The sequence below is a fragment of the Myotis lucifugus genome, unplaced genomic scaffold, assembly GCF_000147115.1.
Source record: "Myotis lucifugus unplaced genomic scaffold, Myoluc2.0 scaffold_5, whole genome shotgun sequence".
Taxonomy (NCBI): Eukaryota; Metazoa; Chordata; class Mammalia; order Chiroptera; family Vespertilionidae; genus Myotis; species Myotis lucifugus.
In genome coordinates this window covers 856,244-868,568 of record NW_005871053.1, presented here as the reverse complement: position 1 = coordinate 868,568, position 12,325 = coordinate 856,244, and the positions used below count along the sequence as shown (strand labels likewise).

Genomic DNA, 12,325 nt, shown 5'->3' with positions numbered 1-12,325 from the left:
ACTGGGGTTCAGGATGGGTGTCCAGAACCCTCCCTGCCTGGGCTCCAGGGTCTGGTGTCCGTGGCACATGGAGACGCTGATGGGGGGTCTGCAGGAGGTGGCATGGGGGCTGGGGCAGCATCATGTTGTGCCAGATTGGACCTGGTCCGGTTGGCCTTCTTGGCACCTGGGTGATGGGGCAGTAGAAGGCCCGGTGAGACCCAGCAGTCAGGCTTCGGAGACATTCTAGTCACCAGTGTCCAATCAGGACAAAGCCACGATCTAGCCTGACGAAGGGCCTCTCACCAGGAGCGTCTCCGAGGGGCCTCGTGTCCGGTGGGCTTGCTTCCCACAGCCCCAGGCCCGGTTCCTGGGGGACGGGGGGGGGGGGGGCTCTAGTAATAATCTCAGTGATGCGAACATGCGCCACTCAGGCCTCAGGCAGTGCGCTCGCTCGAGTAACAGCTCATGTCACCCACCAGGCAGCTCTGAGGCAGGGAGACAGGTCTGCCGACAGGCCGAGGCCAGGTGGCTATGCCATGGCATTTGGAACTGGACAGTCTGGGGACTGCAGGCGTGGCCCTACAGAGCCTGGGTGTTTGGGGCCCCCCAGGATGGACGGCGTCCCTCGGTCTTGGCCGCAGCTCCAGGGATGCCCACCTGGTCCTGCAGGGGACAGACCCAGGCTCTCCCTGCAGACACTGTGGGTGGTGCTAGGAGTGTTGTGTGGCCCGTGTCTGTTAGCTTGTGCCGGGCGGGCGACAGTGCTTGTTCTGACATATGAATCTCTTCTGTGTGTGTACGTGTGTCCTGCCTGCCTCGCCTTTAGCGTTTCATTCGGAAATGACACTAGGTACAATCACTCTCTTCCGCACTCGCTTGGCCCTTCCTCCGCTGCTTTTCAATTTCCTTTCTCCTCTGATGTCTCCCCGCGCTCTCTGCCCCTCTGTCGCCCGCTGTCCTCACATCCCTTCCCCTGGGTCTTTGTCCTCAATGACCTATGTCGACACGGCCCGGCCCCCTCCCACTGCTTAGCCCCGCGCCCCTGGGCGGTGCCACAGAGAGAAGGGCAGCGGAGGCGCTGCCCATGCCCCTCGCGGCCTGGCTCCCCAGGCACCCTCCACACTCCTGGGCCTGTGCCACTGCCCGGCTGTTGTGTTGACCTGTTCCTCAGCTGTGTCTCTGTGAAGATGCTTGGATGGAAACCGGGCGAGGCAGGGGGCTGTGCAGCGCTGCCAGGGCCCACAGGCGGCCACAGTGGGCACTGAGGCACATTCCCCACCTCCAATATGCGGGCACGACTGTAGGAGCTCTGCCGTCCATGGCTTGAGCTGCCCCCACCCCGGGAGGGGTTTGTCGGCCCCTGGCTCATGCTCTGCTCATTATCTTTCCGGGTTGGAGATGGAGGCAGAGGAGAGGCCTCAGCCTGCTCTGCCCGAGTGGAGAGTCTGGCCGCAGTGGGCAGTGGCGCTGTCTGCACCTGGCCGCCCGGTTTCCACTCCCAGCATCCTCCCCGAGGGCCCTTCCTCCCCCAGGGGCGAGTCGGTCACGGAGGAGGTGGGCCCTGCAGGGTTTTGCAATCTGGGGCAGGTTCCTTAGGGTCCAAGGAGAGACCATGGCACCTCCTTACTCAGACCCAGGCCCCCGCCCTGTCCCCACCCTTGTAGTCGTTCCCCTCTTTCCCTGTCCCCACCTCCCTGCTCTCAGCTTGAGAGCTGTGGGCTACCACATGCCACTCCTTGTCCACAGTGGAGGTGACAGCTGGGCACACCCTGCTGGTGGCATCTGGAGCCCCCCCCAGTCCTGAGTAAGGAGGGGACTGTCTTTCCTGGACACTGCCCCCAGTCCTCCGGACCTGTGACCCCAGTGACACTCCCTGCGGGTCGCCACATGTCTCTGTCTGTCTGTCCGTCTGCATGTCCCCACCCCAGCCCAGTGTGGCCTGCACGTTGTTCTCTTACCTTCTCTCTGCTCCCCACCAGGACCTTCTACCAGTTCGAGGCTGCGTGGGACAGCTCCATGCACAACTCCCTCCTGCTGAACCGCGTCACCCCGTACAGAGAGAAGATCTACATGACAGTCTCTGCTTACATTGAGGCAAGGCTCCTGTGCCCAGGCACGCCGCCGAAATCACCTGTCCCCTGAGCCAGCGGGGCCTGCCCAGGGCAAGGAGGGCGAGCGCGCTCTGGACAAGCCCACACGACCCTGCTGTCTCCCCAAGTCCTCGCGACACCCATGCACCTCGCGCAGCAGTGCTGTCAGCCCACCCGCGTCTCTACTGTGTGGGCTGTCGGTGTGGCCAGGTGGCATCTGTGCTCCAGGCAGCTCAAAAACAGAAGCCTCCTCCCCATCCCCAGGGCCTGGCGCACAGGAGCAGGCTGGGAGCCTGGGCGAATCTAGTGGGTACGGTAGCCAGGAATCTGGAAGTTTGGGGTCAGCATCGAGGGTGAGGGCCTCGCCCCCCCTCAGAGCCTACTCCTCCATCTGTAATGGCTCTGCCCTGACAAGTCCCCAGGGCCCATCGGCTGTCAGAGTCATAGTTGAGCTTCAGGAACACAAAGAGCGGCTGCATGTGACACCACACCCGCCACCGTGACGTGGTCTGTGGTGGGTTAGACGCACCGCGTGGGTACATTCTCATAGATGTGTTGTGCAGCGTGTCTCGGATCGGTGGTGACCCTCGGGGCCTCTGGGAGGCAGGGCCCACTGCCTCTGCCGGGAGGTGCTCCAGCGAGGAGCAGGGACTCTCCCGCCTGCTCCGGGGCCACGCGGGGCCTGGCGAGGCCTGGGCTGTGGTCAGTGCCGTGGCTCTTGCCCCAGGAGGTTAGAAGGGCGTGTCCCTCTGCCTGAGCCCCCGCTTCCCTGTCCCCGCAGATGGAGAACTGCGCCCAGCCGGCCGTCATCACTAAGGACTTCTGCATGGTCTTCTACTCCCGAGACGCCAAGCTGCCTGCCTCGCGCTCCATCCGAAACCTGTTCGGCAGCGGGAGCCTGCGGTCCTCGGAGAGGTGAGCTGCTGGAGTGGGCAGGGCACCCTGGCCACCCAAAGACCGGACTGCTTGGGATGCTCGGGCACAGGCTGACGAGAGCCCAGCTTGTCCGCTTCTGGCTGGCCCCCTGCTCTCGGCCCTTCTCCTCACCCTGATGTTGGGGTTGTTGGAAGCCAGGGGCACGTGTGGGACACCAAGGGCATGTTAGGGAGCCACACTGCACCCCACCACCAGGTGACCTTCTTTCCCGGGGGCCACAGGGTCTGGGCCATCAGGGCCCCTCGCCTGCACACGGGGGAGGCTGGATAAATGGGGGGGGGGGGGTGGAGCGGGCAGGCTGGGAAGGGACTCAGGATGGAGGCTGGCAGCACCTGAGGGTCAGACTCTAGAACCAGATGTGCCTCTCCCACTCCCACCGCCCCTTGCACTCTGGGGGGACAGTGTCAAGGCAGTGAGATTCCCCACGTGCTCTGTCCCGGGGACCCCCCATGCCCAGGCCACTCTGGGCACAGCTGGGAGGAGGGAGTGTGGGGGTCAGGACTCAGTGGCCTTGGGCTGGCCACGACCAGCCATCTGAGAGGTCCACAAGAGGGTTGGTGGGTGCCCCTGGCAGAATCGGCAGTCCCAGGGAAAAGGGGGTCTGAGGTGGGGACTATGCGAGTAGGGCTGCAGTGTGGGGGCCTGGCACCCAGCTCCCCCTTGGAGGCCACCTGCATGGGCAGGGCAGGTGCCCAGTGTGCATTTGATGGTGGTGAGAGTTCGTCCTGGGCATCCCCGTGCTTGGTGACAGCATGTCCCCCTCTGCCCCCAACAGCAACCGTGTGACCGGTGTGTACGACCTCAGCCTGTGCCACGTGGCCGACGCGGGCAGCCCAGGTAGGTGTCTGTCCTGCTCTGTGGCAGGCCGGGCGGGGTGGCACTTATTGCGAGTCACCTGGGGTCCTCTGGGTCACTCCAGGTGATGTCAGCGAAGCTGCCAATTGGGGGGTTCCTTCCCTGTGAGAAGCACGGGCCTCTCCAAGGTTGTTCTGAGGGGCTGGAGGACAGGGAGGGGCGAGGCAGCAATGGGAAGGCCGGCAGAAGGGAGGGCATCTCGAGCTCTAACCCCCATGGGACAGATGCTATATGACTTTCCTTGGGCGAGCCCAGGGTGGCTCTGAGGGTGGACCAAGGGTTAGGGGAGGGGGAGCTGCCCCAGGGCCCTGTCCCTGCACCCCCGGTGGGGACGTGGTCAGACAGGTGACCCTTTTCAGGGATGCAGCGGCGGCGCCGTCGGGTGCTGGACACGTCTGTGGCCTACGTGCGGGGTGAGGAGAACCTGGCGGGCTGGAGGCCCCGCAGTGACAGCCTTATCCTGGACCACCAGTGGGAGCTGGAGAAGCTGAGCCTGCTGCAGGAGGTGCGTCTGTGCCAGACCCTGGGGGTCCCAGGCCACCCCAGGACAGAGCGAGGGCACTCACACTGCTCTCACGGACCTAATTGCAGAGGGCTATTGGCTTGCAGAGACCAGGAATCAGGGTGGGCAAGGCCCTCTGTCGCTAAGTCAGGAGCCCAGTGACCAGCAGCTGTGGACAGCAGGCAGCAGAGGCCCGCACCCACCCCCTAGGCCCCTGCCGGATGCTCGTATCAGAGTTCGAGTGTCCATCCGCTCGGGGCTGGCACAGGCTGGGTGGGAGGCCAGGATGGAGGGGGGCAGCGTGTTGGCCCGCAGGGCACAGGAGGGGCTGATTCCCCGTCAGCAGCGTGGCCTCAGGTCGCTTTGCTCTCCCAGGATCTGACCTGGGGCCCTGGTGCTCAGCGAGCTGCCCGCCCTGCCCTCGCCCGCGAGTGCAGCAGGTGAGGCCACGCTCTGGCTCTTGTGTGCAGGTCGAGAAGACCCGGCACTACCTCCTGCTGCGGGAGAAGCTGGAGACCACCCAGCGGCCCGCCCCCGAGACGCTGTCCCCGGCCTCCAGCGAGGACTCGGAGTCCCACAGCTTGTCCAGCGCCTCCTCTCCACTCTCGGCTGATGGCCGAGCGTCGCCCCCGGAAACTCCCAACGAGAGGCAGCGGGAGCTGGCCGTCAAGGTAGGCAGCTGGGCAGTTGGCCTGTGGGCAGCACGGCCATGACCCAGCCCCTGCAGAGCTCCAGTGACGTGGCCTTGTCCGTGCTGGGTCCTGTCAGGGCCTGGAGCTGGGAAGATGAGGGGTCTATAGAGTCCCCTTGCCCACAGCCCCCACCACACCCACACTGGAATTTGGGAGCCTCCTCCCTGAGCAGTGGCATGTCCTCTCTTAAATACCGAAATCGATGGGGAGCTGACCACCCGAATCCCAGCCCATTTTGCGGCTGGGGCCACCGAGCTGGCCTTCGCCCAGTCCCAGTCCTGCCTGGGGAGGCTTCCCCGTCTTCTTAGAGGCCTGCAGGTGCTCCCACCTTGACCTGCAGTGCCGGGCACCTGGGCCAGTGTCTGTGTTGTTGGGGGCTGAGCCCTCAGCGGAGCCTGGTCCCAGGAGACTCCTGACTGGGTGTTTGCTGTTCCTGCAGTGTTTGCGCCTCCTCACGCACACGTTCAACAGAGAGTACACACACAGCCACGTCTGCATCAGCGCTAGCGAGAGCAAGGTGGGCACCGAGTCAGGCCCGGAGCCCCCACCCTGGCTCATGGCTCCCACGCCAGTGTCCCCATGGCACTCCAGCCGTCCTGGGTCCTCGCTCCCTGCCCCGCAGCCTGCCGTGCTGGCCTCGGTCCTCTTCGCTGGCCTCTCCCTCTGCCTGGGAGGGCCACTCCCCATGGTCCTCAAGATGCACATCCTAACGTCTGGCTCAGCCGCACCTTCCCCAGCACCACGCAGTGTGGTCCTCGGTGCTCTTTGAAGCCCTACAGCCATGAGTCCCTGGTGGGGCTGGGAGGGGGTGGGAGGTACCTGCAGTGGGGGTGGGGGTGCCCTAATGGGAGTTCAAATGCCAGCAAAGGTGCAGGAATCAGCCACCGCATCGGTATCCCCACCATGAGACTGTCCCTATGTCCCCTGAAAAAGCCTCTCTCTCCTCCACAGCTCTCTGAGATGTCCGTCACACTGCTGCAGGACACGTCCCTGTCCCCTCTGGGGGTGGCCACGCTCACTCCCTCCTCTACCTGCCCCTCTCTGGTCGAAGGGCGGTATGGAGCAGCCGACCTGAGGTGAGTGAGCCCTCAGGCTCCTGCGCGGCTTCCCGCTCTGCAAGACTAGTGACGACGATAGCCCTGACTCGGGCACGGAGTGCGAGAAGGGGGCGCGGGTGGCCAAGCCACTCGGGGCGGGCCTGGTGGCGTGGGGTCTGCAGGCACTGCCCCCACTGTCTGCCCTGTGCCCACCCCGCAGCCTCCTGTGAGCGTGATGTCCTAACCTTCTTTCTGAGGCCATGTTCTGCGGACGCATACATTTAAAACCAGCCCCGAATAAAAGCAGGAACAGGTCAAAATAGCACAAAACAAGGGACCCTTTTCATGGGGCGGCGCTCATAAAATGCTCAGTGAGAAAAACCTGAGCCCTCTCCTGCTGACAGGGATACGGCACGGGAGCCGTGCTGGGAAGAGACCCTCCCCACACTGCTGACACCGCTTATGTCTGATCATCCAGTTTTAAGTCCCTTGGCGTTTCCTGAATTTCTTCTTAAAAACAAAAAAAATGGTATTGAATCCTCTGGCTGTCGTCCTGGGACAGGCCTCCTGGGCCACCAGGTGCAGTCATAGGGCCTGGCGTGGGCCATGGGCCAGACGGTCCCTGAGAGACTTGTGTCTCTTTCAACTCGATTTGGGGATGACGAGTGGCTACAGCCACCTTTATGGGGTGAAGGGGGAGGGGCAGAGAGCACCACGGGAGAGAGGTGTGGAGCCCCTCACAGCTGACCCCTCCCCACGGTGTCCAACACAACCCTGGAATCAGGTGGGTGGCCGTCAGGCAGCCAGAGGTGCCACAGCGGCTCTGAGAGCACGAGGCCCCATCAGAAGCCTGGGGAGGGTGGTTCCGGGCCCAGTGAAGGGCAGCAGTGTCCCTCCTCTCCCCCAGGAGCCTGCAGCCCAACTCCCGGCCGGCCAGCCCGGAGCCCGAGAATGTGCCAGAGGCTGATTCCAAGAAGATCCCCTCCCCTGCTCGGGCCACGGAATCGGACAAGGAGCCCCAGCGCCCGCTGGTTCCCGACATCCAGGAGGTCCGGGTCAGGTGCGCAGGTCACCGGCCAGCCTTGCCCCCTGACCTAGGGCTGGGGGAGCAGGGCCCTGGTGGTGATGTGTCTGCGAATGACCGGTGTGGCCACCATGCACATGTCCTGAGCTCACCACTATTGGTGGGTGTGGTCGTGGGTCACAGCGTGACAGGGCAGGGCAGCTGCAGCCTTCCTACGCTTGTCCATCTTCCAGCTGGGGACCGAGGCTCAGAGACGGGTGGGTGGTTCTGGTCTCTGGCCTCCCAGGTTGGGGTCTTGCCAGGTCCCCAGGTGCCTCTGTCCTGGCTGCTCCTCTCGGAGGCCCGCTGGCGGCACGGCTGGGGACCTGGCTCATGGTGGACAGTGAACCTCCGAGCTGGGGCCTCCCGCTGGCTGCCAGGAGGGCGTGGACGAGCAGACGTTCCTGTTCCCACAGCCCCATCGTCTCCAAGAAGGGCTACCTGCACTTCCTGGAGCCGCACACGGCCGGCTGGGCCAAGCGCTACGTGGTGGTGCGGCGGCCCTACGCCTACATGTACAACAACGACAAGGACACGGTAGAGAGGTTTGTGCTCAACCTCTCCACCGCCCAGGTGGAGTACAGCGAGGACCAGCAGGCCATGCTCAAGGTGCGGACAGGGAAATGGGATGGGCAGGCCCTGGGCTGGCAGGACACAGTGCGTCCCAGGCAGGGAAGGAGAGGGCAGGAGCCGGGGCTGCCTTTCCTGTCCCAGATGTCTATCACCCATGGGGCTCATTGTCCTGGTGGCAACCAGTGGTGATGATGGGACAAGCATTAACCTTCTCCCATCCGAGGGCCAACAACCCCGTCCCCTCCTGAGGATGCCCATGGTGGGGGGGTGGGGGGGGCGCCGAGCCACACAGGCCAGCAGTGCTGTGGGCCCAGGAGTCCAGCCCTCTGCCCCCCAGCCTTGCCCTGCTCCTCTGAGCAAGCGCAGCTATGGATGTGGGTGCTGGGAGCCCCGACTCCTTCCCTCGGCCACTACAGTGGCACTAGGTGATTTTTGATTCCCTGGGGTGGGGGTGGGAACTCAAACCACGATGCCAAGGGCTCAAGCTTGAGAAGAAGGGACGCCAGGATTACGGGGCCCTGTGGACATATCTGGACCACAGCTGTGCCAGGGTCCCGGGGGAAGGAGCCTTGGCCCGTGAGGTGGGGACACAGCAGTGGCAAGGGGCCCTGGGGCGTGAGAATAGAGGGGTGTCCTGCAGAACCTCCGGGCCAGGCCGTGCACACTGCAGAGTTCACATACCCCTGTCAGCGCCCCCAGCCTGTGGGTCTCCCCTCTTGCTCCCTCCTCCCTGGCTGAGTGCTGACCCCAGGGAGGGGCGGTGCCTCTCACAGCGCGGTGCTTTGCAGACGCCCCACACGTTCGCCGTGTGCACGGAGCACCGCGGCATCCTGCTGCAGGCCAGTAGCGACAAGGACATGCACGACTGGCTGTACGCGTTCAACCCTCTCCTGGCCGGGACCATACGGTAGGGCCACCTCCGACTGGATGGGTGTTTCCACCTCCGCTGGGACGTGGGAGGGTGCAGGCCTGGGGGCATCCGCAGGGGCGTCGGTGTTCATGTTTGCCCTTGCTGCTCAAAGAGTGGATAAACTCCCCAAATTTTCAAGCTTCACCTGCCACCAAGGCGCACTTTTCTGTAGGGAAGAAACCTCTGTGTAGGGAATAGCCAGGCCCCCTCCCTCCGTGACTTCACAGGGGTCACGGTGACATGTCTCTCGGGTGCCAAGGGAACCAGAGGGGTCTGGGGTCAATGAGCTGCAGGCTCCGTCCTCCCTGAGCTCTGCTTCTCTTCCAACCCTCCCGCAGGTCCAAGCTTTCCAGAAGGAGGTCTGCCCAGATGCGGGTCTGAGTGGAAGACACCCCCCCTCCAGACAGCCAGCAGGCCCGGCCTGCCCCCTCTCACCATCCGTCTGTCTTTGCCACCCAGTCCTTCCCACCAGACAGCCAACAAGTCCCCTCCTCCCAGGGACGCTGTGCTGGGCCAGCGAGCCCGCCTCTGGCCGGGGACCTGCACCACATGACTGTCATGCTCCCAGTGGAGGCCATGTTGTCATCATTCCTTCTCTGAGACTGTGCCCCGGGGGGTGGGGCAGGGGGAAGAGCTGGGAGATGCTGGAGAGACCGGAGGGCACCAGTCAGGGGCATCGGTGACGTTCTCATATTTTTTTAAGCATAGACAGACTTATAATTAATATACAGTAGTTAGCGACATGGAAGCAGTCCACTCAGAAGTTAACTATAAGACTGTATTCTATTTATAAGTAGGATTCAGATGGACCCTGTCCCCGCTTGTTCCCACACCAATCTCCCAAGCCTCTTAGGGACAGATAGGGTGGGCAGCTGCCTCGGAAGACCACAGTGAGGTTGGTGCCACTGGGCCACCTGCCTGAGGCCTCTCCCCAGCTGCCCATGGGGCAGACCCTCGTCCTGGGGTGTGTGCCTGAAGTCTCAGCAGCACAGAAGGTGGCGTGTGTCCCTTCTAGCAGGAGGTACAGCCGCATCCGACCTGCACAGCAGCCGCCTGAGCTGTGACTCCCAGCAGTGCCAGTGCAGCTCCGGGAGGGTGTGGGCGGTGAGGCAGTGGTAGGGCTGCAGGGGCTATGCTGGCGGGGCCGGGGAGGAGGGACAGGAGCCCACGCTCGTGCCGTGTGTCCAGGCAGGTAGGGCGAGGCTGGCTGGGGTTAGAGGTGGTCCAGGGTGATGGTCCAGGCAGCGAGGGGCTTGAGGTACAGCCTCTCCAGTTGCTGTGAGAAATGGGATGAGCTCCAGGTTGCTCCTGGGAAGGAAGTCTGGGATTTTCCCTCTTTGCCCCGAGAGGAGAGAGTTCCGTGAGTGCCATGGGCTCCTCCTCCCCCTTCTGCATCAGATGTGCCGCCATGCTCTTGTTCTGGCCCCTCTGCAGACCCTGTGCCCAACGGTTGGCCAGGACAGGACAGGAGTCAGCGCAGGCCAAGAGTCTGGCCGAGGGTCCTGTCTAGGCCCTAAACCCAGCAGAGAAACCACAGGGGTCTCCTGGGACCTGTTCCCACACCCGAGGCACATTGGGCCTCTTTTTAGCTCAAGAAAAAAAACAAACCTGCAAAACTGTCCCCAGCAGAGCGGCTTCACTTGGCCCCAGTTCATGCCCAGCCTTGCTGGTCCACAGCTTTCTCTGGCAACTCCCTCCATCCTGCCAGCCCCTGCTGGGCACCGCTTACTGACACCAGCTTCCACTTGGCTTGGAGGACTCCAGCTCACCCTGGAGACAGTGGTTCTGAGACCTACAGTCCCGTGTGGTGCTGACATGACACATGGACATTCTCACGGTTCCGGCCACTGAGGCCAGAGGTGCCCCCAGCTCCTTCCTCTGGGGATGTGTGCTGTGGGCTTCGTCCGAGGGACAAGGGTCCAGTGAGGTTTTCCTTTGGGGAAGTTGTTCAGGCCCCTTAAGCTTGGCCTCAGATGAGGGATGCAGGAGGGTGGACCCTGTGGCAGCCGTGTGTGCCCGCCAGCCTGCACCAGCCCAGCTCGAGGCTGACAGCCCTTCTGTGCCTGGACAGCGCTCCTGAGGGGAAGCCGCCAGTGAGCGTCAGGGCCCAGGACCGTGTCTGGGCGCACATTGTCCAGAAGCAGGGACAGTGCTCACCTCCACAGGTGTTCCCGGAGGTGATGGGCTGAGACACACAGGAGAGGAGCTAGTCTGGACAAACACTGGCTTCTATGACAGCCTGTGGCGGGGAGAAGTAGGGAGGGGCGAGTGCTAAGAGAGTCAGGCTCCCCAGGGCCCAGCCACGGCCCACTCAGGTCAGCCAGCCTGAGGGCGTGGCCCCAAGAGGGTCTGAGGCCTTTGCACGAGGGCACAGGTGTCTGAGGCCAGCCAACCTGCAGAGCACCTGTGTCCTCGGCAGGGCCGAGGGAAGGGGCCCCCGAGAGGGTTTTCGGAATCTCCCCAAATTCAGGAGCCTCCCCGGCCATGGAGGCTTCCAGGGACCGTTTCATCCTGGTCTGGGCCGTCTCGGCAGTGATGAGGAGTAGGCGTGGACCTGGCGTCCCTTCCGGGCCGGCTGTAGCAGGAGGTCCTAGGTCCGAGTCCAGACACCCAGAGTGGCCGGAGAGGAAACCCACGCGGAGTCAGGAGGCCTGGTCTCTGTGCCCGCCCTGCCCGAACCTCCATGTGTCATGTTAGCTGAGACAAGTCGTTTATCAAACCGGGACTTCGTTTCCACATCTGTGACAAGCGAGGCTCATCTGGGGGCCCCCGAGGGTTTGCACCCTTTGGGGTACAGAGAGCAAAGTCAGGTCTGGTGTGGCTTCTGTTCCCGCTGAGTAGGGAGGAGAGAGAGATCCAGAAAGCCAACTCTGGTGGTTTTTGTTTGAATGCTTGATGCTGCTCAGGCTGCGGCCTCGTTTTGTTTGAAAGACACCATTCTCGTCCGGATCCGCTCTCTGTCCCCCCAGCGGAGTATGAGTTCCTTCCAGAGGCTCTAGGGAGAGGTCCCAGGGGGATGCTGGGCTCGGCCGGCCGGCCATGGGCTCCAATAACCTGGCTGGTGTCCAGGGTGTGTGAGATGCTCAATAGTTGCAAGGACTCCCTGTTCTGAATAACCACTCGTGAGATGACAATGTTTCACTTCGGCCACACACACATACACCCAGGCGGCTGTGTGAGGCGGTCCCACCTCAGGCGGGTGTGGCGAAGTGCTCGGGGAGGTGTGAGCAGGTTGCCACGCTGGTCCTCCCGACAACAGGCTGTGGCTTCTTCCTGGGCCTGTGCTCCCTGTAGCTGCCCGTCCCCGAGGCTCCCTGCGGCTTGTACATACGTGGTTGTGTGGCACACCCACCCCTGCACCATAACTGCCATCCTGCCGTAATGACTCCATTCCCCAACGTCCTGACCCCGAGTGTTAGCTCTAGGCTCCCGTACTGTGTGTGTGCACCTATGCTCTGTCCAGTTATGAAATAAACGTGGTTCCTCACGCAGCACCGAGCGCGGGCCTCTGCTGTGTGTTATTTGCACATCGGGTCACTGGTGGGAGATCTTAGACTTTTCACAAAGGTTGAGAAGTTAGGTCAAAATAGATCTTAGACATAAATGTAAAACACAAAACAGTAACACTTCTAGACAGACTTATCGAAATGCATCACTAAGAAAATGACCAGGAACTGGGAGAAGA

At 62.9% G+C, this 12,325-nt stretch overlaps 1 protein-coding gene across 1 annotated transcript in view; it reads left to right on the top strand.

The window, feature by feature from the left end:
* The window catches only part of KIF1A (kinesin family member 1A), a 100,400-nt gene extending 90,970 nt beyond the window's left edge, over positions 1-9,430 (top strand). The window contains 11 exon segments of the mRNA XM_023743370.1: positions 1,962-2,076; positions 2,854-2,987; positions 3,784-3,845; positions 4,223-4,368; positions 4,836-5,036; positions 5,497-5,574; positions 6,009-6,133; positions 7,002-7,154; positions 7,574-7,766; positions 8,519-8,637; positions 8,979-9,430. Coding sequence (XP_023599138.1) covers positions 1,962-2,076; positions 2,854-2,987; positions 3,784-3,845; positions 4,223-4,368; positions 4,836-5,036; positions 5,497-5,574; positions 6,009-6,133; positions 7,002-7,154; positions 7,574-7,766; positions 8,519-8,637; positions 8,979-9,021 — 1,369 coding nt within the window. The 3' untranslated portion in view covers positions 9,022-9,430.
* Positions 9,431-12,325: the final 2,895 nt, after the last annotated feature.